Source organism: Pezoporus wallicus, unplaced genomic scaffold (genome assembly GCF_028554395.1).
Source record: "Pezoporus wallicus isolate ANWC-B61680 ecotype Strahan unplaced genomic scaffold, APGP_CSIRO_Pwel_v1 contig_4816, whole genome shotgun sequence".
Classification (NCBI taxonomy): domain Eukaryota; kingdom Metazoa; phylum Chordata; class Aves; order Psittaciformes; family Psittacidae; genus Pezoporus; species Pezoporus wallicus.
In genome coordinates this window covers 5,252,129-5,279,337 of record NW_026640990.1, presented here as the reverse complement: position 1 = coordinate 5,279,337, position 27,209 = coordinate 5,252,129, and the positions used below count along the sequence as shown (strand labels likewise).

Below are 27,209 nucleotides of genomic sequence, written 5' to 3'. Positions count from 1 at the left end.
TGGAAAAAGCACTCATAGTACCCATGTTACATAATTTTTTTTTTTAATAACAAAACTGTGTTGCCTATCAGAAAACTATAACATATGATGCACCTATTTCAACATAAATGTATTAACTGTTAACCAAACATACCCTCCCCTCTTGCAGGAACAATTTCCAACTCATATGCAAAATGTATTTGATTACATATTATTACATATTTTTACACAATATATGACTTGCTCAGTAATTTCTAGTTCCACATTTACAACGCCAATTAAATTTGCCTAAAAAGTTACTCATTCTCTCCTTTAAATGTCCCTCTGAAAGACCTGACATAATTTTTCGAATATAGTATTATTTTTAGCTTTACATATGTTTTCATGTACAACTGTATTAAATTATTTACTCCCACAATAAAATGTGTTTATACACATTTCAGATTTCCTATCCAGGTTTCTTATGCTAGATACACTAAGGCAAATAACCTATAGAAATCTTTGGTCTCTTCACACTGTGAGGTATACTGTAATTTAGAGGAAAAAATAAATATCTGTAGAGAAAATTAGTATATACAGGATGCTGTTACTTTTCACGATTACAGCTTGCCTGTATATATAAGGCTATCTAAATTTTAAATTATACACATAACTTCAATTACAGAGCTTAATCTGAAGCAAGCAATTGCATTTTGTAAAATAAATTAACGCTTCATTTTAAGGAGTTGTAAAGAAGTCCAAACATCTACAGCATGCCAAGTCATTAATGCACCAATTTGTCATCTCTTTTCTCACAAGCTTTGATCAACTTTTTCCATCTTCTCAATTTGCCTCCACATAGAACTGTTTAACGTGCTACAAACAGCATTATACACAAGTGCCCCAACATTTCCTGTCAGATACATAGAGCAAGAATCTGCTCTTCAACCGTTAGAGCATCTTCTCAATGGACACTGCATTTTCCGTAACAGACAAGCCTTCTGAAACTTAAGTGTTTTCTTCTAACACTACCTGTCAGACAGAAGAAAAATAATTATTGGAAAACAGTTTGCATGTCTGATTTTCTTGTCTTGTTTTATAGGTTAATATTAAATACGGAAATGAGAAATCTTTTTAAAAAACTGAGAAGTTAAAAACTCAATCTTTTTCCCATTCCAACTGAATGCAGATTACTAAGAAAGCAAGCATAATAGTGTGTGTAGCATTACCAGACAATTAAGCTAGCATATAAAGGAAAAACATAAGAAACATATCTACACTAAGCTTACTTAGTTCTAAGCAAACAACTCCTTTCTTTTGGGAATTCCCATCTCCCTCCCCTTCTTTTCAAACTAATCATTCTGGGAAGCAATTCCCAAACTTAGGGGGTGTGCTTCACATTTTCTATTCTATTACCTGCTGAAACAAAGAAAACTTTCATTTCCCTCTGCCTAAGTTTTATTTAGTGCATATCAGTAGCAGGAAAATACTTTAAATGTGTCTAACCAGGAGGCTAATGAAGGATAAAACACTTTCTCAGGTATATAGATTATGTTCCACTACAAAACAGGCACAATCCAATATATGAAAAATATGCCTAGTTGTTTTACTGTAAAACCCAGAAATGTTGCCAAATATATTGTTCCTGACTACTTCAGAATGCCTTTCTACAATTTCTTTTCCTTCATGGAAAGGAAATAGCATTAATTTACATATAATTTAATACATACAGGTGACAGGTGTCAGCCTTTTCATCTTTACGAGCCAAATAAAGAATAAATTTAATCTCCACTGAATGCGAGAGAAACAACTTTACAAAACTTCATTTACTTCATTCATTCATGCATGCATAATCTAACCAACATGCACTAGATCATATCGGCTTATGTAATAGATCACGTATAGGTGACACTAGGCTCATGGATAGATCATAGTAGGCTCACGTAAGATAGAGGGGGAAATAATGTAAAGCTACAGTTGAAAAAAGAAAAATTATTCTACCTTTTTACTTTTAAGCACTTGGTATTTCGGGCTCTGGAGATCTTCAATGCTTTCAGCAATTGGCTTATTCAGTGTTTCTGGCAGAAGGAGAGTCAGGAATCCCGCTGACAGTCCAGTGATTCCAAACACCACAAACGGTACAGAATGACTAAGAGATTTCTAAAAATAAAAATTCATAGTAAAAAGCCACCATTATTTCCTGCTCTTAAAATATATGATCCATATGAACTCCAGTCAAAGCCAGAAGGCTACAACTTTTCACTCCAGCAATCTGTGCAATTACTCATATACTGGTAGAACAAAAAACCCCAATAAATGTCATTTCACAGAAACAGCCCCACACCAAAATTTTGTTTACTAAAAGAACTCAGATACTGAGTGAGCTTTAGCAGTATTGAATGTATTATGACAATCGTTTCACTAACAGATGAAATATTAAACACAGAACATTATCTAATTTCCAAAAAGGACAGAAGTCAAGGTATTTCTATACATCTTGTTCATTAATTCTTGAAATTGAGTGAATGCTATTTAATTTTTCATAAAACAAATCTTTTTCAAGACAAAAAAAAAATCAGCAAAGTGCTTTCGAGACAATTTAATAAATCTGAGTTACATTATAAGTAGAAAATAATCTTACCATAGAGGGCACAAATGGAGCCAAAATGCCTCCAAATCTGCAAGACATGGAACAGATACCCAAGCCAGCATTTCTGTTTCAAACAAAGAGTGAAAGACTTGTAGTTTCAGAATACACAACTGAATCACGTATGAACATGTGGTGGCACTGCCAGAACCAACTTACACTTCATTTTTTAAGTTATCAATAGCCTTTATTAAAAAAAAAAAGTTTTTCAAAGGCTTCCACCAGTTATAGTGAAGATTTTCTAAGAGTATCTGCTAGCAAGGTGAATCACACCCTTTCAAACCCTCACAAAGCCACCCTGTTGTGCACTCCTTCACAAAAGTTTGAACAGAGAGATTTTTCAACCTGCCATATAGGGCAATTTAATTGGACATCCCTGTGCTGGATGGGGCATGATTTCAAAACCTGGCAGGATCTTTAGACGGAAGATCCTGAATGCTAGCTCTAACTCAGGCTGTCACTATCAGCCTCTCTTCTGCCACCTCAGGTTGCACAGATGAAACAGCAGTGCTTACCTCCAAACAGAAACTAATTAATTGCCAGTGTGAAACCTGCAAACATCTGGCCAGATGTGTCACTAGAGGGGCTGTGGAATTCTGCAATCCCTTCAATTTTCAGCCAAGTTTAAAACAATCCCATCTAGACTGTGACAATCAAAGCCTAGGTTAGAACAGCAGGAGCCTCTTCAAGGATCCTCTTCAAAGAAAGTTAAAAAAAATAAAAAATAAAAAAACTTCCTGATAAATACAGAAATCTTCCATCTCTGTATCACTCCTAAATATGGTATTTAAGAGCTCCTTCAGAGACTGGCATTGGCACCATCACTGAGACAGCAAGAACCAGCTCACAGTGGCTGCTGTTCTGCCTACATGTCTCAGTTGCTTCCTCTCATTCGTCATCATCATCCTCAGTCACACCACTGAGCTGAGCTGCTTTGGCTCACCCCGTTTCCTTTTTCTCCTCCAAAGACAGTAACAGGATTAAAGATGACAAACAGAGAGGTGACGTGGGTCACTAGCATACCAAAATCACCCACCTGCACATCCCTTCCTAATGGCCCTTTGCACAGGTTAAAGGAAGCGGTTGACAATGAGAAACTTTGAGTGACTTTGCTATAAAAATAAAACAACAATAAAAAAGACAAAGCAACCTTCGCTTTTATCAGGTCTTCTTGGGAAAAGGGAATTCGCAACCCACACTTCCTCACATTAAGGCAACATAAAGCCAAACCCCAAAAGACAAGGTCAAGCATCTTCCCCTGTCAACAAAATCTCTGAACAGATGACACACCAGTCTGCGTGTGAACCATTCGTTTAGAAGCATTCTTCCCACAGACCCTAAGCCTGTTCATACCCAGAGATGGAGAATTCCACAATTTGGGTTATGCAGAAGAATGTCATGGTATCCAAACGAAAAATGCATGATTGCCCAAGAACTACTAGCAAGTATTCTTGAGATGCTGCACGGCCAACATCTGACCACCCAGTCTTACCTTACTGCCCTGGTTTCACCACTCTCACTAGAGCACCTACTAGACCTGACTGACTGCATGTGCTCCTACAATCCCATGGAGCACCCTGCTGAGCTAATGCCAGCCAAAATAGCTCTACAAACAGGGTAATCACAGCTCTGCTCAAACCAGTTTTTCCTGCTGCAGCTGCCTGCCAAAGAACACATGCCATGCGGCACTCCTCGAGGGGTATTTCAGCAGAAAAAAAACTGTGGGTTGTAAAGACAACCAGAGATCAAAACGGCAAGTATTTTAAGGGAGTACAAACTTTACCTGCTACCACTGACATTAAGTGAAAACACAATAGTTTCCCCACTGTGAAAATAAGCAAATGAGCCTTCCAAAACTACCCTAAGACAGTCCAGTGGCCCCACTCCAGTTTCACTCATCACATATAAGGATGTCATCAATCATTTTCGCATGGGGAAAAAGAAAAAAAACAATACCAACCAAACAAACAAAACAACAACAAAAACACACACATACACACACCCCCCACACACACACACGCAACAACCAACCAAACAACGAAAAGAAACCAAACCATGAGTTTGGCCTTAAGTCTATATTATTAGAGCTATGATTACATCTTGTTCCCAAATACAAGGTCTTCCCTTCTGTCCAAAATGCAATGGTATTTTTAACTTCTTTCTTTTTTAACTTTTTTTGTTCCTGAAGGTATTTTAAAGACACATCAAAAAGAAAAAAAGCCCAAGGCACATACACAGTTTCCAGCTTGCAGCACCTCCCCATTTCTAACATGAGGTGTAGTTGTCATTACACCATGTATCAGTTAACTTAAAAAGATAAGTAAGATAAAGCAGTAACTTAAGATAAGATAAAGCAGGAAGTTTTAAATAAGGAGCAGTAATACTGGAGACATTTAATTTTCCTGCAAAACATCCAACTGGATTAAATAAATTAAAAAAATTAACAAGTGCATTCCACCTCCTCTCCACTGGCTATGAATGGTCCATGTCTCCTCATACGGGGGGCCTAAGCTCCGCTGTCAGAGCCACGCCGGGATCAGGACAAAGCTTGGCAAAGACCACCAGATGGTGCTGGTGGTTCGCTTTAAATTAAACACTCGCCCACCAATGATTTTCTTGCATAAACTCTCATACTTGCAATTACAGTACCAGAGATATCAAACATTTTAAAACACGTAAGTTGTCACGCGAGGCATTCTCATACGGTTTAAATTAACAGTTTGCCACATTATTAAACATGAGTGGTCTAACAGCGTGCGACTTCTTGTACTGTCCTTATTGCATTTTCTCCACTGTCAGTCTGTGTATGACACACAAAGTTACTTTTTTTTTGCCAGAACCTTAGTGGGGATTCTCAAGTGAAACAGCCCTTTACTCGATTAATTAAAAAAAAAAAAAATCTTCCTAATCACAAACACTTTGTTTCAAACGCACAGACACACTTCTGAAATCCCTGCTAGGTTTGAGCTGCCACACACTTAGCACTGAACACCAGTGAGACTTAGGAAGACAGCATCGTATGGAAACACAGTGAAACAGGCAAAAGTATTAAAATTATCAAAATATTAAAATATTTTGAGATTTATTTCTCTTGATTCTCAACTCCAGAAAAGCGGAGGGGACAGGAAGAGTCAAAAACTGCCCACTTCAAGAAGAGTACAAAAGTTTGGACTGGGAGAATGTAAACAAACCCCCACACCCAAATTCCATCAGTGTGTTTGGGACTTGCATATTAAACCTAAATCCATGCCAAGAACCACAAGTCAGTATCTGAAAACAGACAATCTACCTCCACCCTCACAAGTCTGATTGCAAAACACAAAACCTGTATTCAGAGTCTAGCTTTGTATGCTTCCGGAACATATGGCAATTTGTGAACCTCGCAAGAGAAAAAAAAGCCAATCCAAGGAGTCACTCACATTTTTATCTACACACACCCCACCCCCATACTTTTCCCCATCAAGACCTCAGTGTCCTAGAATCAAGTGATTTATGTCACCACTTTAATTGCTTCTGCAGTGCTACAGGACACATCCACCAGCTGGAACACCTTCCTACTCCACATCAGCTTTCAACTTTCCTGCTGTCTTTAAAGAAGGACTCCATTTCTGCAGTAGTTTTGTAGTTGCTGCTTTTGAGCAACTTGTGCAATATGGCTCAAATTCTAGACACTGAGTACAGTTCAGAGAATCATGTTGAATCGAGATGGGGCGAGAAGAACAACACTCTGTGGTACTGTATTTTCTTATCTCAGATTTATCTTGGGACAACAGGAGAGAGTAACCTCACAGAGTCCATAAGAACTATGAAAAATAAGGTTTTGGCCCACTTGTTCATGAATTACATGGTATAAAGCAAATTACTGTCATACATAAACTATTAAAATGAGTTACATTATGAATATTTAATTAAATAACAAAGATACAGATCCTCACTTGCTTTTTTCAGCAGGGAAACAAGCATAATGAAACGGGAGATACAAGTATAGAGACGTAATGTAAATAGTTCTTACTGCGTAGTCTATGTTTATGCTTAAGTCAGCATATACTTCCACCACATAATTATGTCTGGTTCTGCATCCTGTGATTTTATCCTCCAAAATCAATAGTATAAATGAGAAATACAGCACTTAGCACAGCAGTGTAAGAAGCTAGTTTTCCTCTTTTTGTTCCACATTCAAAGCTAAAGGCAGGTGCCACAAACAGCCCAGGAAACTGCATTGGTGCAAAATGTGTGACTGATACAAAAAAAACCTTTAAAGCCCTGTCAAGCTGCCTTAATTACAGAAAGAATTCATATAGCTGTTTCAGGTAAAAGTCGTTACAGATAAATATTAAAGCACAACAGCGGTCAGTACCACCATGCATGAAAAGTATTTTCATTTACCTAGAAGCTCTGGTAATTACCTCAGTACTGTTGGGTACAGTTCAGATGTATAAATATACAAGATGTTGAAAGCAGCACTGACCATCATTTTTCCACACAAAGCTAACAAAGTAGAACTGAAGAGCAGACCTTTCAGGAAAAACAAAAAACAAAAAACAGAACAAGCATAAATAGTCTGGTTTCTTACTTTCTTTTTTTTTTTTTTTTAACTATGTTGAAAAGCAGTATTTCAGTTCTTCCCAACCATTTTAACAGCTAGAATCAGAACTGCTAATAAAATTATATTTAGCACCAAGAAAACTGGACCCATTTTGGCAGGGGAAGTATAAAACTATCACAGCTCTAAATGGAAGGACTAAGACTTCCAGCTCTGCAGTCAGAATACCTTACCAGGTAACAGCATCTTCTGACAGACATCATTGCCTCCTTAATTTATTAGACTAAAACCATAAAACTTGATTCACATCCTTTTGGGACTTAAAAGAACAAGTGCTAATGCAGCCCAGTTTTCTATTAGACAGAGCTACATTGGCTAAACTGAAGCGTGCATCATTTAAAGGCCGAAAGAAATCTGTCCTTCATTATCCTGATTTGATTGTGTTTGCATCATCCATTTTAATAAGAAAGAATGAACACTCTGATTAGCTGCATTTCAGGTTCTCTTCCTCAGCACCAAGTTCAGCATGTTTTGGTTTGGATCAAATTATGTTGATTAAGTAATGGAAAATCTGATTGCTTCTCAACTGACTTTTAATTTTTGCCCTTCTGTTCATCTGATCAAGTCAGATTCTATTTCAACCAAAGCAGAAATTCATTTGTACATAAGGTGAAATCCAGAAACTTTATTTAATGTTTTTAAGTGTGATGCATTTCGGCAATTATTTCTATAATTCAAGCAAAACAGATACATTTTCAGCCAAATTCCCCTTTTGCGCAGTGGAGTGTTGCATACAATCACAAGGTGGAGAGGTGTAAACCTGGTCCTCAGAGCCTCAGTGGGTACTGTCAGAAAGCTGGGACATCCCTTTTCTTCCGTCAACCAAAGATGAAATGATGAAGAGATTTGTAATTCTCAAACATGTTTTAAAATACGCTGTTTCTCTCCCAGGGAGACTTAAATGGCACACTGCACATCTATGTGTTCAAAGTATAGCACTAGCGCACTTAGGAAGTTTTGGTCTTACTATCAAAACAGAAGAAAGAGTCTGTTCTAGACAGAGAAATTAGCACTCAAAGTCAGGAGCAAATTTAAATTAAAATGTAGTCTTCTCCAGGTTCCCTCCCTCAGGGGAGGCTGAAGGCTGGCCACATGGGGAATTATTGCAGGATTAGAATCTGTGTTAAACCTCTGCACATCAGTTTCCCTGGGTAAGCCCAGACATTGACATTACATTTTCCTCAGAGCCTTGGAACATATTTTTTGCAATTCTTGCAGAGAAAACAAATGGTCACAAAGATGCTGATGTTTAAGACCCTATGGAATAGGAGTTATGTCATTACTAGTCTCACTTGCAGTGCCATTATGTGGATTCATCCTCTGGCTGTCATCTTCATGAGTAAAAGTTCTTTTAAGAAACTTAAGCAGTACTTCTAAAACTAAGGAAGTCTTTAAATCTACTTCAGAAAAAATATCCACCAAGAAAGGGTCACGCTCAATGCAAAAGGAAATACCTGACATTAACTCAATTACACCTCAGCTCTTGTTAAAGAATTGCAAATTTTCTTTCCTTTTTCAGTGAAAAGTGTATCAATAAAAGTCACAAAAAGTTGTTATGTTTTCAGCATAAGAAGATATATCTAATTGAAAGTTAAAATCTAGGTACCCCTAGGCTAGAAGTCTCCTTTGCTTGCTATAGCATAATGCAGGCACAAAAAGCAATGTCTTCATGCTTTACAGCAACTTTTGAAAAAGAGTATTACAATTCCATTCCCCCTCCATTGTCACTCTCCCTCACTGTCTTCCAATCTGATACACAAATTAACTGATGAGTTCTAAGTGATAAGGTAAGAGGGAGCTGAGGATCTTTAATAACAACGTTATTAGTTTATTCCACAGGGAAAATTACTTTTATCAGATTCTCAAATCAAGTGAAAGTTACAGACATGAGAGGCAAGTGCCCAATCTCTCATTAAAATCTTAAATCCCTTGTAATAAAATCAAGGATCTTATTGCTCAGAAGAATGAAGACTTAGACAAATGTAAGAAATGTTCTCCTTACTGATAGGAGCATCAGACTAGAGATGCAACAATCCTCACCCATCATCATCATGCTTGGAGCCGAATTTCTTTCTACTTAACAGACACAGATCACTCTGAGCCATGAACCAGCTTTATTCATACCATAGCGGAAAGTAAGATGTTTTAATGGGGTTAAAGTTAAGTCAACTGGAAAAGACAGACTTCCTGAAATTTAGCAACTCTTCAAGAATTATTACCCTATCCTGACTAGTCACTACTGCTTTTATTTTGTTTTAAAATACATAAAAAGAAGCCCAAAGAGCAAACTTGTTCAAACAAAGGAAAAAAAACTCTCAATAAAAGGTGCAGCAAAACATCTGAGGACTTGAATTAATACAAGCATGGCAAACGGGATTACAGCATTTTTTATCTCTCTGTTTTTCTTCTTGAGACTTTTCTAAGATCAGCTTGAACTGGATGCCAGACAGCATTTACCACTGTTAGGGATAAACACAACCTACAGAAGGCTACCTTGTAATAACATCACTGGTGCTTCTCAGTTAAAACACTTTTAAGGTTAAAGAATTTCTACTGATGCAGTATTAAAAAACATACAAGAAACCACTTCTGTTAGTGTCATATAGACAGGAGTTTTCAGTACCTAAGTATTAGTAAACAAAAACTGTACTTGAAATGGAAAGTGAAAATACAAAACCGAACATGTGTTACTGACAATGCTAAAAAAACATCGTATTCTGAGATGAGAAATATACTCGATGATACTCCATGTTACAATGACGTGTCCTCACAACTGCATAGCACAGGAATACGCATCATGAGACTGAGAAAGGCAGCACGCTTCTTGCCATCCCCATTACTTCCATATTGCAAGTCTTCCATTTCTAATTTTCAAGTGCCAAATTATTTTTTTAACGCTTTCTAGTTGTTTGGGGTTTGTAATGATGAAATAACCTTCTAATGCAGGAAAACCTCCATTCCTGTTCCTATAAATATTACAGGCCACCAAAACAAAATTAAAATTAAGCTCAGCATCCCACATCATCAAGATCTGGTCTAACTAACATTACACTGCACTGCAGTCTGACTATTAAATTCAGTATTTTAAGGTAAGCTGCTTAATAGTGATAAATGAAGGCAATGACAATATTTGAGACAGAAACTTCAAAGAGCCAAGGGCTTGCAGTCAGACAAACTTAGTCAACTAACAGGATCAAATTATGTCTGCAACAAGTTAAAAGCAATATAGACAAGAGCCTGACTTCCTGACTAGCCCCAGAAGAAAGAGGTATAAATGGTTAGACCTTTAGGCCCTCATATACTTGGTCACAAAATACTCATTAATTTGTTTTGTTAGCTTTTATCTAAATTAACAAACATCTACTTTAGCAGCATTACACACTTACCTGCATTTGTTGGTACAAACATGGTAAATATACAGGCAAATCCTGCAAATATCAGAAAACATGTCATAGTTTTACGTCTTCCAGACCTAGAAGCAAAAGAGCATCCAGATAAAGATGGAAACAAAGTCACACAGTATACTTTCAATTTGTCTGCAATTACCAACTTAACCTATTGTAACTTGGTAAGTGCTTCAAATCTTGCATTATTTTCCTAGTTCTGGTACTGAAGTCCTCCCACAAAAGTTTTCTAATTTCTAGCAAAGCTCTGATTTTCAAGCTATTGAATATGTAGCCTTGAGAAGAGCCCATCTACTTCAGCAACAAGAGCTCCATCTTCTCTTCTTCTCTATATGGGCAAGGCAATGGACCCTATCACCAAAAGGGTACTACGGTGCACACACACAAAGATCAAATTTCATGTTGGTCAAGAAAATGCAATTCTAATGCTTCCTAATCTGTGTTTCTCTTTTACAACTTTACATAAATATATAGTCATGACACACAGTAAAGCTGTTTTGTATGCATTTCTGTCTAGCATATGCATAGAAATAAGCAAAGGTTATTTCTACTGCCTACTGCTTTAAAAGACAACAATGGGATGCAAAACCATCAGTCCATCTCCACATCTGCCATATTACAATTTATTTCATCATTATTTGCAAAGGATCACAAATAGAGATATTCACAGTAACAGTTTGCAGGCATGTAGAAATAGTATAAATGCTTGTTACTCTGGGAACTCTCACAGCTATTTCTAACTACTGCCCTACAGTAGCAGAACCACAGCTTATCTATAACAAACAGTAATATTTCTAAATATTTTTGCAACAAAAAAGCTACACTTTAAGGAAAAACCGAATGAAAATGGTGCAGCTGGCTTGTCACATTGTTTTGCATTAAGCACCTAAAACTACACACATCCTTTCAGGAAACCAAAAGATTTCATTTTACAACTAATTTGACAAATTACGATGGAAATAAAAGACATAGAAAAGGACTTGTGCAGTTCGTGGTTTAAATGCGTGTCCTTGACTCAGGCTTCTTGGGCTAGAGGTGAAGGTTGGCTGGTTGTTTTCCTTTTTAGCTTCACAAAGATGACAGATTTTTACTGCCCAAAAAAACTGAAAAGGTGACATCCTCACCTGACTGAAGAAAATAGGATTTTTGCCACTGATCTCAGTGAGACCAATTACAAAGATACTCAAACTGAAGGTTACATAAAACCCTGAATAGCTTTGGGTTGCCAGACTGTTTGGTCTTTGGAAATAACCACCCACATAAAGGATGGCCTCCAAATAGCACTGAAATGTATGAAAATAACAAGGTAATCAATCATTCTACCTTAATAAAAACTGAATGGCTCTCACTTCGAAGTTCTCTTTGAAAAGTTTAAGTAAAAATGACCAATGCTAAAAATTGCTTTCAACTGCAGTTGGTAGGCAGTACAAAAACAAGTCATTCTGAATAAAATATGTAAGAGATCTATCTAAGCTATAGATACTGAAATAACTAGGCTACTCACTTTTTTTTCCATAAAGACCAAGCTTTTTTTAAAAACATTAATCATTTGATTTACTCAAGAGATGAGCTTTTCAAAGATGAACAAAACTAAAAAAAAAAGAGAAGAGGCAGAAAAATCAGAGTCCCATTTCTGTACCAACTGCAGAAACCCCTGCAGCAGAGTAAATTAAAAAAATAAAAATTAAAAAAAAACAACACTGTTTAGAAAACCAGGGAAGTTTCTTCCTCAGAAAAAGGTTAACATTGTTCTAAGCTATAAACAAATATATGCAGAAAACTAGGAAATAAGCTTTTCTTACCAGGATTTCTCAATAAAAAACAGGCATAGAGGAAATGCTGGAACTTCCACAAGACCAGAAAGAGCCACATTTAAATACAGATTTCCTCTTAATTCACCAGCATTTAAAGTTAGTCCATAGTACACAAAGCTGCAGACATACCTAAAAAAAAAAGCCACAGAAGTTACACTATTAACGTAAGTTGTCTTTAGGACTAAGAAAGTATTTAAAAGGGAAATTATGCCAAGTTATGGATTAGTTACATTGAGTTACCTGCTAGGAAGAGAGCTCTTAGTTGCCCCCACAAGGGAAACACGGCAAAGAGAATAATTGCTGTTTAATTAAAAAAGCAACTTCTTGAAAGAAAAAAAAGCATGCATCCATATGCACAGCACAACTTTCAGAATTTCCTATTAGCTTGCCTTTTTTCCCTAGGTTATTCAGCAAAGCTAGTAACTGTAAGCAGCTGATGCTTAACTGTTGTACATACAGTTTTCTTTCCAGGGATTCCTTTGCAACCATTGATTAACACCAAGTATCTTCTGCAAACCTTGGAAAGGCTTCCCCAACAAACCTATTGTATTTTCCTTGGAAAGAACTATGCCCACACATCCCCACCCCACAGAAAGCAACACTGGCTTTTCAAGACAGTACCTAATATAAATCTATGCAATCTGTATTTTGTTTGCCTCCGGTTTTACTCCAGTGAACCCGTGTAATGGGCTTTCGGGCTGTTAATGCTTATTCTTGCTGCAGATCTCTACTCTTGTCTAACCCACATAGTTCTTTTCTTACTAAGGGTGGTTCAAATCCACATCCTCTCAGTAATTCCTGCTTCAGCTTCTCATTTCACTCAATGTAAATATTATGTTCTCATCGGATTACTTCTTAGGAGGGTTTGAAGCAGTTTCTAAGTAACACTGAACATAAAACACAACAGCTATAATAATGAAACATCAACTTTACAACACATCATTTTAGATTATTATTGTCTGTCACCAACTGACAAATTTGATTTAGAGGACAGGATTTTTAAAAGGATGAAAACTTCTAATCACTTCCTTGTGCCTGACTCAGTCACAGCCTCAGTACCTTGTTATTACATACCAGATGTACATCAGTATAACAGTTTGCCACCGAAGGACAGGGTGTTTTACTAAGTTTAGGATACCAGGTGCTGATACATCCTTTCTGAAAGTTCCTGCATTTGGTTTTAATTTCAGATTTAATCTCTCTTTTCCATTACCAAGGGCAATATATTGCAATACATCTTCAGCTTCTTCCATTTTCCCTTGGGAATACAACCATCGTGGTGATTCTGGGAGCATACTAACAGGAAAGAACAGAAAATCAACTATGATAAGTTCATTCCTATTAACACAGCACTCACTGAAGTCAATCTTTCCACTTTTCAAATCAATGTTTAAAGTATCCATACAAAATTCTGAGAAATCATTCCACTGACATTGTTTTGCCTATCAAATTCCACATACTTGATAATTATACAGTCATCTTAGACAAGGATTGTTGGAGATGCTTCACAAAGCACTCAGTCATGCTAGAGGAGTTTAAATGTAAATGTTGACTTCTCCTGAACTGACTTCTTAGGAAATGCTACACTAGCATTATCCAGGAAGCATCTTGCAACCTAACTGTCTGAGCAGCCCAGGCAAAACTTTGTTTTCACGAAGTGTATTTTGAGCTTCTCCATTATGGGAAGGCTCCAAGTTGGAGTGAAGAAAGAAAGAAATCTTACAGGGAAATTACTTGTCAGGCTCCAGTACCAGCTCACTGGTGCCCACATTAGGTTGGAAACCTCTTATTCTCAAGTATAATCAGAATATCCTTACTTACCACAACTTCAGTTCATGATTCCTGATTTGTTTTGGGTTGTTTGTTTTGGTTTGGTTTTTAGGCCAGAGAGTGTGCTGCTACTTTTATGAGCCGTAAAAAAAAATAATGGATTATTTTTAAGTGAACCTTCATTTTCTCTGGTACTCTTAACAAATATACATCCTACAACCAAACTAAGCTTTCAATACTTTGGAGGATCCTAATGTTTTTAGTATTTGGGAGAAGTAATTCTACTTCACCAGAAACAGAATACCATAGAGGAAAATACATTATGAGGAACTTCCTTCCTCAGCCCAAAGGCTTTGTTTTCCTTGATTACAGGAAGCAGGGGAGTGGTGTTTTTTTTGTGTATTCTTTAACATCATTTGTTTCAAGATCAGATGTATCTAAAAAAGAATTGAATTTTTTTTAAATGAAATAAAAACTAGAAGAGGTTTTTTTCTGTGCTGTATGCTAGACATTCCCTGTATTAATGTGTAGGCAACCCACTAAACCAATACTTTAATTTCTTCTACAGCATTCACTAGTGTCAGAAGCATACAAGTTATATTACTTGATATGCTAGAAGAATATTTTGTAACAACACAGCCAAGACAAAGCTAAGCACTTGCAGTTCCTTAAATACTGATGCATTTCATAATTGTTTTTATGCTCATGCCAATTTAGGAATTCTGAATAGGAGCACCTAAGCACAACAGTGCTAGGAACACACACAAGGGACCTCAAAAGCAAGCAGATACATACAGTATCATGCTAAAAAGGCAATTCCAAGTGCTCTCATTTATTTCCCTTTGCATACATATGTCTCATGAAAAGAAACTCTAAAATCCCTCTAGGATCACTTCCAAAACTTCTCAAGCACTGAAACCCTTTCTTGGCAGAAGGCAGTGTTCCTGGCTGATGCTCCAGCTCGCAGCCTCTGGCAGGCCTTCCCTTCCCCAAGCAGATCTGTAATCAAGTTTTATTGGACAGCTGGCATACAGCTGCTCTTTGCAACACTGGCCACCACAACTGTAACAGCATGCAGAAACAAAAGCCTGTCTTCTGAGTAACCCTGACCTGCTTCATTTAAAACCACTTCTTCCTCCACAATATGATTTTGCTCTTACTTGGTTCATAAAGCCATACAGAAAAATGTCATCCACCACTCCCTTGAACAATGACAAGAAAAAGTAACTGTTAAATTGCTGCATATTTTTTCTTATCATTATAATTCACATGAATCACTTACAAAGAAAGAAGAAGGAAGATGACCCCTGGGGTATTCGATACCAAGGCAAGGTAGCGCCATTCTCTTACACAGTAACCCAGCAAAGCATAAACTGCAATGCCAACTGCAAATGTCAAATTAGTTAATGAACCTGAAAATACAAGACCAAAATAGTGACTACAGAAACCATCGGCAAAAGAAAATAAAACAAAAAAAAACAAAACAAAAGAACCCTAACCCATATATTATAATTAAGTATAATATGCAATCCCAATGAAGAATAACTTCATATAATATATGGGGGGATCCCCCTTTCAAAAATATAGGGTGGTACATAGGAAAGAGCAAGGGACAAACAGAAACCTACAGCCTAAAGAGAAAACCTGAGGAGAGGAAAGGAAGTGTTGTGAATGAATGATTTATTTTGGCCTATTAAGTTAATCTTCAATAGAGGTAGCAAGCTGGCACAGAAATTGGAAGTTATAGAAGTTCAAGGACAGTTCAGTACAAAACCAGCTGCAAGCCAGAGGTTTATTGCAGCAGAATTCTGAAGAACAAGCACAAATAAATGTGTTAAAAATACGGGATCAACTTGAACTCCAGAAGCCTAAAAACAAACCCTCTGCAGACTAACAAGAGATCTTGTACTAACCCAGAAACTCTTGGCTATCACCCACAAAGCCTAGCTCACAGCCAGCACCTAGGAGAGCTTCTTTAACAAAGCTGAGCTCACGCAGCACCTCCCCGTCATTCAGCCCCTCGTCAGTTGCTCAGCCCCTCTTTCTCAACATCTGAGCAAAACTAGAATAAAGCACCGAGTGATAAGCAGCAGGACTGTGGTTTTGGTCCATCAGCATGCTGGCCCTGCAGGGAGAAAGGATGGCAAGAGCCAAGAGAAACAACAGCGCAAGGGAGAATGAGGGGCAGAAGAGAAAGAGGGCATGAGTCAAGAAAGTAAACCCAGGAGAAGAAAATTCAGTACTTTAAGTGGGAAGATATACATGAACCACAACTGTCTCGTAACTCCCCAGGAGTCCACAGAAGAAATACGAAAAATAGTAGCATAAGGCAACTGAAGAAACGAGAGAGAAAGAAACATGCTCACAGGCACAGCAACTCAGTATTTTGACCATGTTTTTCCCCATGTTTTGCTAGCCAAAAGGGCGTTACACTCTGAGCTACTCCAGCTTTACAGCACTCTGATGTGCTTTTTTAAGTCTTGGCAGTGGCATATGAAAAAGGAGATTTAAAAACACTGGATGGTCAGCACATTCAGCAGTGGAAAAAACACTACCCAGGCACTAAGTCATTTCATGGTCCCAGGAACCTTCACTTTGAATAATACCTTCCCCAAGATACCATACAGCGTTGTTCAGAAGGTGGCAGAATCTGCCAAAGCATATATTCTTTTTTTAATATAATGCACTGTAGAAATTGAGAAATTTTAGGACTCAATGTACCAATTTTTAAAACCCTCTATTTTGCTATTTATCAAACTCAATCCCACTTCCTTAGTCGGTGTACCTTTCCCACACAAAGAGCTTGGATCTATCTTACCACGCTTGCCTGATTTGCTACAACCTGACAACCTTGGTACAAATATAAAATATAAGGTATTGATAGTCAGAACAATACATTGCACAGTAATAAAAGATTAAACCTTCCGAAATCCCACCTGTAAATGACCAAAATGATTTTCCTACATATTCTTGTGTTAGGACAAAAGACACGAGAGCCATTCCACCATTCACAATTCCAACAAAAAACCGTGAAACTGCAAATATGTCATAACTCGGAGCTAATGCTGTGACATATCCAAAAATTACATCCAAAAATAGACCTGTAGAAAGATAATAAAATTAGTAATTATTACTTCTGCTGCACAGCTTGAATTCAAAAGAAAGGCAGAGACCACAGTCAGTTACTGACTGTAATGAGTAGTCTACAGTACTCTTGTCTCTCATCTCTCACATTTGACTTCCTGAAATCATACCATATGAAAATTACAATCATTTTCAAGTCACACACTTGAGGTCTGCCATGCCAAAGATGATGTTCTCTTGAGATGATGTTACCATTAAACAAAAACACCCTTCCAGCTGCAAACACAGCTGGGAAACAGAACCCAGGATATGAGTAACACACTCTAAAGATGTTCAGTATTCAGGTATTAATTTTCCTCCACCCTCTCCAAACAAAAGCTAATTATTTTTATTGAGAACAATATGTCTAGGCAGTGTGTGGAATATGGTGCTCCAAAAGTGACAGGCATAGCAAAAAACACATTACTTTTAATCTCCCATTGATATTCTAGTGACTGCTATGCTGCTTAGCACAGTCATAGACACCAATTTTAGTGCTGCTCTACTCTAAGTGGAAAGCTGCTACAGATCGTTGACTCTGTATTACTGAGACAGCAGGTGACCCCTGGGTAGCCTTCAGGTAGAGTGGCCCACAGGCAGCAAAGAGATGTTATCCATACAAAATGCTTACGAAAAGCCTTTCAACAATCTTACCTGAGATATACACTGGTTTCCTGCCCAGTTTGTCTGACAAGGGGCCAAATGTAACATTTCCAATAAGCAATCCAGCAAAAAATAGGGATGATGCAAGGCTTACTTTGTAGGCTTCTTGTTCGATTAGGTACCACTGTCAAAAAAAAAAAAAATGCCCTTATTGTTGAAAGTATCAACACCAAGTTGTTTACTTCCTCAAACAGACAAAAAACCTATCAAAAACTACTAAAATTCTTCTCTTGCCATTTCCCACTTGCTTTATATCCAATTCAAATTTTGTTCAAAGTAAGCAAACAGTAGTCCTGTTTTTTCCCTAATAGACTCTCACATCTCTTTCTGCTTTCTCTTCCCCAAGAAATTTCATCAGAATATAAACTTTCAACTTCATAAGTGTGATTAGTTGTACCCCAATTCCCAAGCTTTGGCAAGGCAACCTATTTTGAGTTATTAAAACAAGGGAAGCCTGAACTGGTATTAGCTTAGCCATTTCTACATTGAACAAGCTTAACTATTTTAATAAGCAGGTAATAAAAATTATTCATTAACAAGAAAAACGCATGTTCAAGACTTCAGTACTTAGAGAGTTAATGCTGCGCAGCTCTGCTTCCTGAACCATGAGTAATCCCTGGTGCCCTTCCTCATCATACACATGTTGATCTTTTGAAGAAAAGCTGGAAGGGATTATGGAAAGATGCCCTTGTTTTGTAGTTATCAACTACTCATTGGTACGTTAGTATCTTACCGTGTACATGCACTGACAATCAAACAGAAGTTAGAAACAAATGATGGGTTTCTCTATAAAATGTGCTTTTACCTCATCCAAAAGCTAAACCTAGGCAGCATGATCAAAAACTGTGAGAAGAAAATGAACTGACAGTTGGAATGAAACTTGCAGCGATTCCTGATGGGGCAAGGCACAGAGGCAGCTTGTGCAGCCCCTCCACTACAAACAAGGAGAATCAACACTCAGAAATGCACTTTTGAGACTACAAACATTCCTGACATCATGAACTTGGGAAAGAATGGTAATCAGAAAACCCTAAGTGATTTTCCAGGAAAAGAATTTAACTATTTAATACAAAATGTTATCCAAACCAATATTTAATCCCTAAGTATTTCAAATAATTCCTAGTGTGTTTACTGGAAAATTTACTTATGGCAACCCCTCAAAACATATGCTTTTATTCAATTGGAACTCACATAATTGCAAAGTACAGAGAAGACGTGGCTCCATCCACCCAGCAACCCACCCGCTACCTGTGCTCTACCCATCCAGCAACCTGCAAGACATTGGTAGCAGGAACAGATTTAACACGTTTACGGGACGCTTTCTCTAGTCCGACCTACTCGGTGTTCCAGCACTTCAGAGTTTTGGGGAACTTTGGGGAACATCACCAAAATAAGGGAAATAAACTTTGCAAAAGCAGCTTCCTCTCTCAACACAGAGCAAGAGAAAAGATTGCTTTTGCAAACCATTACTTGTGCTACTTAGCATGTTGCTGGAAGATGCTCAGATTTCAGCAAGTCTGGTATAATAATCTGTGAAGAATAACTTGTAAAAGCATGTGTCTATTTTATTTGCACAAAAGGAACTTGTTAAGTATTTGTCAAAATTAATTGTAGCCTGCCAACAAAAATGTTGCCAATTTTGCTATCACCAAAATAGGCATCCTCTCAGCTCTTTAAATCCACATGGAATTTGATTTAGTTACTAGACCGCTAGCACACAGCAAAACGTTGGCCAGCATCTAAAGACTCCATGAAAAGACTATTTAGCAATATATTTTTAAAAACTTAAGTTATGGAAATTAAGGGCAAAATAAACTTGTTTTGACAACTCTTGAGAATGACTGCATTTTGGAAATGGGGACACTGACTTTAAAAACATAGTATTAGTTAAATTTTGCTGATTTCTGATTATAAATTAAGCACTACCTTGTATCACACATCTTGCTGAGAGTCTGAAACTGAGGGGTGTTCTTGGAAAACAGGCTGTTTCTAACAGGGGACATGATCCAATATTGCATCACTCCTTATGTCAGGTCACTACATTTTTCCAAGAAAAACATTATACACTTATATTTGGGATAATGGGAAGGAAGCAAGAATCTGGCACCAGCTACAGCAAGTGCTAACCTGTCTTATCCAAGTTTACTGACAACCACTCCAAGAATTCAAGCAGCAGAACTCTTGACAGTTCATGCTACAAGCCAAGCCACCCACGCAGTCTTTTTTTCTGGCACTGGCTGTGATGCTTAGGTCACTCCTTCTTGCCTGAGTGATTATAGCCCAGGGACTAGCGAAACACAAATGCAGCCTCCCTCGTGGAATTCATAAGGCGTGAGGATAAAGGGTCAAGCTTCTGTCCCACTCAGCAAACTTCAATCTGTTCCATCTCCTGCTTTCACCACACATCAAAATACACAGACCTGTGGTACATGAGTTTCACTTTCATACAAGTTTTAATCTTTAAGATATATCTTCTGTGGGAAATTAACACAACCTGGTAAAGTTACATCCACAGCAGATTGTGGAAACACACCAAATTGAACCTTTGCCTGGTAGAAAACAGGCACTGGGAGGAACTCATCCTAAATTCCAGAGTTGTAAACTTTAGTCAAATAATCATTCTTCTTTAGTGATGTCTTTGTTCATTAGTAATAAAAGAAAACTGAAAACAAATAAATAATATACGGAAAGTTTAATATAAATTATTATTAGATTTATGCTAGGAAAGATAATACTTTATTTTTAAATCTCAAAGTATATAAGTAATGATGAAATAAAAGAGCCAGAGGGGTGGGTTCCAATAACTCTTAACGGTGTAAGCAAAACATTACACTAAGCCCTGCTCAGCTTTTACAGGCAGCACATCCTGCACCCTTGACACAAATCCCAAGAAGAAATGGTTAGATGCATGGAATTACTTGCCTCAGTTACTATAGAGGTGAAGTTGTCCACAAAATGGATACGCTTGGCAAGTTCAGCTCTGTTCACTGGAATTCCTCCTTGGTCTATATGATACTCAGGCACAGCTCCCACAAGCACAATAAGCATTGACTGACAAGCCACATATACCTTAAAATAAGGCACAATCATTTACCCCAAACAATCCCAAGAGACCTTATAGAATACTGTATGCTTTTCATTAAACTGAAAATTAACAATTTCCCTTTACCCAGCACCACAAAGAAAATGCAGTCAGTCTACTGTGTTTAAATTCCCAGATGTGGTCATTGAGGCTGCTGTGAGCAGCGGGTACCACTCCAGAGATACTGGTACACTTTCAGTGAAGACTTCATCTTGATGCCCTCCTTCCTATGGCAGAGCTGTTCCATTTGTTTTTATAGTTTTGCAGCCAGGCACAGGAAAGGAAAGTATTAAGAACTTCATCATAGTTTCATAGCTGAGATCTTGAGATCTAACATTTAGATCAAGATTATTATTAAAGAAAAAATACAATAAAACCAAAAAACAAACCTATAAAAGAAATCTAAGGTTATATTTCTAAAAGTCTTCATTTGTTCTGTCCATTGCAGAGACTGAAAATTTAACCTGGTCATTATAAAAAACAGAACATGCAGGAACGAAAACCATTTTCATGAAGAAAATATTATGAGAATATTCATCCATTAATATGGGTGTCAAGGTGGTCTGAATGTCTTCCACATTTCACATCTGGTTTTATTTTTCACTTTACATCTTTTTTTTTTTTTTGCTTAAGGTAAAATACAACTAACCTCAGGCATATCCACATATTGGTTACTTTCAGCATGTTACCATTGATAGAAAAGTTTTGAATCTTGAATGGCTCCCTACATTGGGCCACAAGTCTTTGCGTGGTGCATTCAGTTGGACCTTGGTTTAATTTGGCACTTTATCCTGTGCTTACTTTGGACACTCCTCCAGAAACAACTTACAACAAAAACCTGCACACAGCACCATCTCCCTCCCTCACAACAGCAGTCTGATTCAAAATGCAGGAGGAAGTTATTAGGAAGAAACTAAGCAAGTGAAAGTGTTTGCACACAGGGTGTTTAAAGGCAGGCCCTGAACACCACGTGTCACAAGAGATGCAAAAGGGAAAAAAAAACAAACCCACAGTTGCTGCGGTCAGACTTCATTTCCTTCCACTTCGCACTTAAAAGGCTCTCTTGAAGTGAAGAAGCGAAAATGATGGGCATAGAAACAAGGAAAGCATCACAAACTCTGCCAATCTGAGATGTAAAAAAGCACTCGGGCGAGAAAGGGGGTTGAAAAGCAACTCGCAAAAGGAATAAACCCCACCAAATCCTTTCTGAAACGCCCACGAGCCTGAGGGGGGTACACCAGGCTGTTTGCCGCAGAAATGCCAGGAGGGTCACTTCGCCACTCTTCCCAGGCCACGCGAGCCCGCTGCACAGCTCCGGTGGCGCGGCCAGCAACCCGCAACCCGCACCCCATCCCGCCGCCGGGCGGGTCAGGAAGCTGGTTCCGAACGGGCACGGGCATCCTGGCGAACGCGGGAGAGGTGCCCCGCAGCATCCCGCGCCATGACACACACGGCGGCCCCGCTCTTCCTCCGCCCGTCCCGCGGCCGCGCTGCCCACCCTCCGCAGGATGCTGCTGCTGCTCGGGAGCGAAAAAGAAACCAAACCAACCCCGAACAAACTCAACAAACCCCAGCAAACACGAAGAGCGGGAACGCCGCTAGGAGCGGCTCGGCTCGTACGGGGCGCGGCGGGCTCGCCCCGCCTCGGCCGGCTCCGGCCGTCGGCGCCCCCCGCCGCTGCCGCCTCACCTGCAGCAGCACCAGGAAGGCGGTGAGGCGCCGCTGCCCGCCGCCGAACTCGCCCGCCGCCCCGAAGGCCTCCTCCAGCCCCACCGCCATGGCCCGCCCGCCGCCGCGCTGAGTTGGCGCCCCCGCCCCGCCCCACCCGTCCTCACCTCACCTGCGGGGTCTGCGCCCCAAAGCGCCCGCCGGCTGAGCGGCAACGTCCCTAGCTGAGGGCAGGGACCTGCTTAAAGAAGACACTTCCAGAGCAGCCGCGCGCTAGGCACAAGTATCAAGGCAGCCGCTTCACGGGGTGAAGTATTCGATTAGTTAAAAAGCGATCCGGAAGGATCACTGCCTGTATGTGCTGAGCAGAGTGCAGAGCGTCAGCAGGTGGGGAACAGTCTTCACCGCTACTCCAGGAAGGAAAGGCTACCAAAATACGGGTTGCTCAAGGTAGGATGCAAACGGATATGGCCAGGCCTCTTCTCCAGCAAAAAGGCACTCGAAGTGGAGCTCCAAGAGACTCCCCTGGGAAGGGCAGAACAGCTCAGCAGCTGCTCCAGGGGTGTTTTAAAATCGGAGCAATTCTCCCCCTTTCATGACCTCAACTTTAAAAGAAGCAGGATTTTTCATCAGGATTAATTAGCCTAGATAATTACAGTTTGCTAACAAAGGTCAATTTTGCCCTGTGGCCTTCTCCCCAGGCTGCTGTCTGTGGCCAGGTCTGGTAATTGGGCACCTACAGATCCAGACAGTGCTGCTTGCTTATTCAATAAAACAAATTAAACTGCCATAAATACTCTGCTTCCCCTGTGGCTCCCATTCAGTTTGCAGAACACCACCTCAACGCTCCACCTCCTATGGACAACAGGAAAAACTCCAGTGAAGTTGGCAATTCTAGTATTAAGAATAGAGATTAACTATTATTAATTAGACCTGGGGGAAAGGGGTTTGACAAAAGCACGGAAAGCTTTTGGTGTAATTCCCTCAAGACTGCAATACATGTGGTTATGCGTTTTTTTCTAGCATTACATTTTAAGATGCAACTTCACTATTACACTAGCTTTATGCAGGGCTTTTGGTTTGGGTTGGGTTGTAAGTCCTTCTCCCCAGTTAACCATATCAAGAAATTCTTTCCTTCAAGGCAGTAAGTTAGGATGCCCTCCCCTTAGTATTCTTACCAAGGAGAACTAAAATTACTAGAAAGACTGGATGGGATGGCACACCTCACTGAGGAAGCAGTGAGTGCCATGCAACATACAGATGTTGCCCAGGAAGAGCTCGGTGAGGGTCAAAGTGCTGCTTACCTTGGAACTGTGACAGTGTGGATAAAAGACTTTCTAAATCATTTCTGAGCTTCCTCATCCATGTAGTCACTGTACATTAGCAGGCAGTAGTGAAATCCTAGGCTTTATTGAAGTCCTTATAGCCTCTGCTTCAGCTGCTTTCATGATTCCTACCCTAATTCAAACAGAACAATCTGCTGCTGAACCTTGGCAACCATAAACAAGACAGGCTCCGTTCTGTTCCTGGGCAGATCTACAGGAAGTATGAAAATAATTTTTGAAGTGTACTGATTTTAGAAACCTGTCAGGCTCCCGCTCATGTTCAGTGGTCTGTTTTTCCACACTGGTGTGGAAAATACAGAAACTTGAGGTCTCAAAAAAAGAAAAAAAATTACATATGTAGCAGCACTATTTTAGAACCACCAGATAATCATTCCCTGAGCAGGTCTCATCAGCATCATGTTAAACAGCAGGAACACAGTTTTTATCCCACACTCACGACTGTTCCTGCTACCTGCAGAACATTGTTTGAACAAATAAAGGGAAAAAAGAAAAAAACACAAAAAAAACAAAACAGCAATGTTCCCTGACACCCACAGTTTCTTCAGAGGCAGGGGCTTTGTACTGTATGAATTGTTCTGACATTAGAAACTGAACTACTGCAAGGTCCCTTACAGTATTTGCTCCTGGAATGTATTCCCATAATGCTTAGGAGACAGTAGCAGTAAATTGCAGTAAATTGTAGTTTTCAAGTCTTCCTCCTCAATTAACCATATGAAGAAAGCCTTGGGGAAAAAAAAAGTCCAGAAAATGTGGTAACAGTGTTTTTTTGCTTGGGTTTTGCTAGAGGTGTTAACAGCTTACTTGAAGGGAGGTTTGAAAAAGGAAAGGCCCAAGTTCATCTACACATCTCCTCCTCTGGGATACCAGAAGAACTCTTTCTGACAAGGAAATACATAACAAAATCTGCTTGTTGGCACAAACAACAGTAAAGCTACATCAATAAAAGAGGCTAGCATCAGAAATAGTTTGATTAAAAAAAAAAAAACTACACCAAAACCAAGAAAATCCAGCAGGTCCCCAGGAAGCTATGCACTCTTGGGAGACTAAGCACCTTATTTTAACTTTACTCTGAATTGAACATCTAATCAAAATAAGCAAGGCTACAGCATTTTCAAGTTGCCTTTAGCACACAAACTTTCATTTAAGTCTAAATCAGCATCAGGCTCCACAGCAAAACCTCAATGACAGCTTACTTGTACTTCAAACAATTTCAAAGTCTCTTCAAAGTTCAGAGTGGTTCTTTCAGCACTGGAATAATTGTAATAAGTAACAGAATACAGATTACAGTGATTGCTTTGTTAATTGTATTTCAGGTAATAAAATATCCACTGCATCCTACTCAAAGCAGCATTTATTAAAGATAGTATCAAGATAAGTCAATGCATAATGAAGCTTTCCCTCCTACAAATATGTAAACAACTTGACAGCAAGTTATTATTACAATATAAAAATTAAAGCTTACAATGCATTTTTGTAAAGCTACTAACTTTAATGTAGACAGTCTCTGGTCTGTAGCATTTAAAAATATGAGTTCTTGAAAAATGTTAAAGTATCACCTTTGCACATACATATTTTCGTAGAAAAATACTTAAAAGACCAACTTCCCATTAATAAAAGCCACACCAAAAATAAAGCACATCTTTTGTCATGAACAGCGTGTTAAATGCATCTAGCATTTACTCCACCGGTCTGTTTAACCAGATTATATTCTGTCCATTTTAAAATTAGTTTGCAAAAAAGTATCTTGGATAATATTCAGTTATTTTCAGATAACAAAGCAATTAGCATCAAGTAGCTAATATTGGCAATTATCTTGTAATCAGAGTCTGACCAAAGCTTACTTGCAACTGAGGCCATTGATTTAATCATCATCGCAAGATGTGTATTTTGCCATGTACAGTAGGCTCTTGCTAAGAAATCTGAGCTAGTTCAGATGTATTTTGGAAAGGCTCGAAACTTTCATATGGTTTAACTAGCAATACACAGTCTCTTTTAAAGCACCTTTGACCTCTAGGTTCTTCTTTCACTATATTAACAGTCCTGTTAGTGGCAGTCAGTTACTTCTCAGGAAATGCTCTGTTCATAAGATTACATAATTTGACATGAACTACATTTTACACTTGAAAACCAAAAAGAATGTTAAGTTAATTTTTGATTCTTTGTTTAACATTTTTCCAAGAAGTTTACTGGCAAAAGCTAGACTTTAGCAGCTAAGGCAAAAAAGTTTGAAAATTCCTTACATGCAAAGTTCAAAAGATTGTGTAATACTTCAAAACCAAACTAAACTAAATTCAAAAAGCAGAGAGAAATACAGGATCATTAGGATGAAAGCTAATCATGCCATTGTGCCCTGCCAAGCATCAGCTGACAATGAACAACAAGGGAAAACACAAATAAAGCCAGACCTTAAGATAATATAGTGAATCAGTCTCAGGATGAATTCAGAGAACAAAATCAAGCCATCAAGAGAATTTTACAGTAGGGTATTAGACTGAAAAAAAAAACACCAGGAAAACACTGGACACTTTATCACTTAAGATAGTATCTGAGAGAACACATGTACATTTATATGCAAACAGTAATGATATGAGTAATACTGCCAGCTTTCCTAGTTCCATGCATAGTTCAAAAAAAAAAAAAAAAGAGTTTATTTAGCCTTTGTCACTATTTAATTAATTAGCAAGTTAAGTATGCCAGAAGTTATAGCCTCAAGTACATAGTGACACACAGAGCAACATTCTGACCATAAGTGTGGTAGAGCCTAAAATACTCAAATGATCTCTAGTCCTGGAAACGTGAGAAGAACACGAGCTCTGAAACAGGATCTACATAAACCTGTAAAAGGAACTGTAATCTTGAAAGAAGGGCTTACCCTGCTCATTCATGTAGGAGTCTGATTTGTAGAAAGATGACAGTTTCACTGCCATGCTTGCCAATAGAACAAACAAGATGAGTTAAAGCAAGATGTGGCAACGTGTGCCCAAGGAAGACACTCAACTGGATAGTAAGGGTTAAGGGATACCACACAAGGACCAGGTCAGTCTAATTTTCAGACTGGGGTGAGATGCAATACAAAAGCCTCCGTTTCCTCTAAGGTCTTACATACCTTAACATACAGACAGCCCTTCCCT

General features: G+C 38.6%; 1 protein-coding gene across 6 annotated transcripts; it reads right to left on the bottom strand.

Annotated features, from left to right (window-relative positions):
• Positions 1-287: 287 nt before the first annotated feature.
• On the bottom strand, positions 288-23,072 carry LOC130605792 (solute carrier family 22 member 15-like). Of its 6 annotated transcripts, none has more exons than XM_057421559.1 (12): positions 22,905-23,072; positions 20,905-21,051; positions 17,974-18,106; positions 17,133-17,297; positions 15,479-15,608; positions 13,501-13,722; positions 12,415-12,555; positions 10,595-10,680; positions 7,012-7,120; positions 2,600-2,672; positions 1,960-2,118; positions 288-990 (listed from the first exon to the last, which is right to left on the bottom strand). In XM_057421559.1, the coding sequence occupies exons 2-12, from the start codon at positions 21,028-21,030 to the stop codon at positions 967-969; spliced, it is 1,368 nt and encodes a 455-aa protein (XP_057277542.1). In that variant the 5' UTR covers positions 21,031-21,051; positions 22,905-23,072; the 3' UTR covers positions 288-966. The 6 variants fall into 6 exon arrangements, with proteins under 6 accessions (XP_057277542.1, XP_057277539.1, XP_057277543.1 ...); XM_057421556.1 differs by lacking the exon at positions 22,905-23,072 and adding an exon at positions 22,754-22,858; XM_057421560.1 differs by lacking the exon at positions 22,905-23,072 and adding an exon at positions 22,412-22,489.
• Between the last annotated feature and the right edge of the window lie 4,137 nt (positions 23,073-27,209).

Excerpts from the sequence above, each read along its gene's own strand:
- LOC130605792 (XM_057421556.1), bottom strand. The coding sequence starts at position 22,843 with ATGGCGGTGGGGCTGGAGGAGGCCTTCGGGGCGGCGGGCGAGTTCGGC. Across the intron at positions 18,107-20,904 it reads TCACCTCTATAGTAACTGAG|TGGTACCTAATCGAACAAGA; the intron begins GCAAGTAATTCC and ends TTTTTTTGACAG. Across the intron at positions 2,119-2,599 it reads CTCCATTTGTGCCCTCTATG|AAATCTCTTAGTCATTCTGT; the intron begins GTAAGATTATTT and ends TTTTATTTTTAG.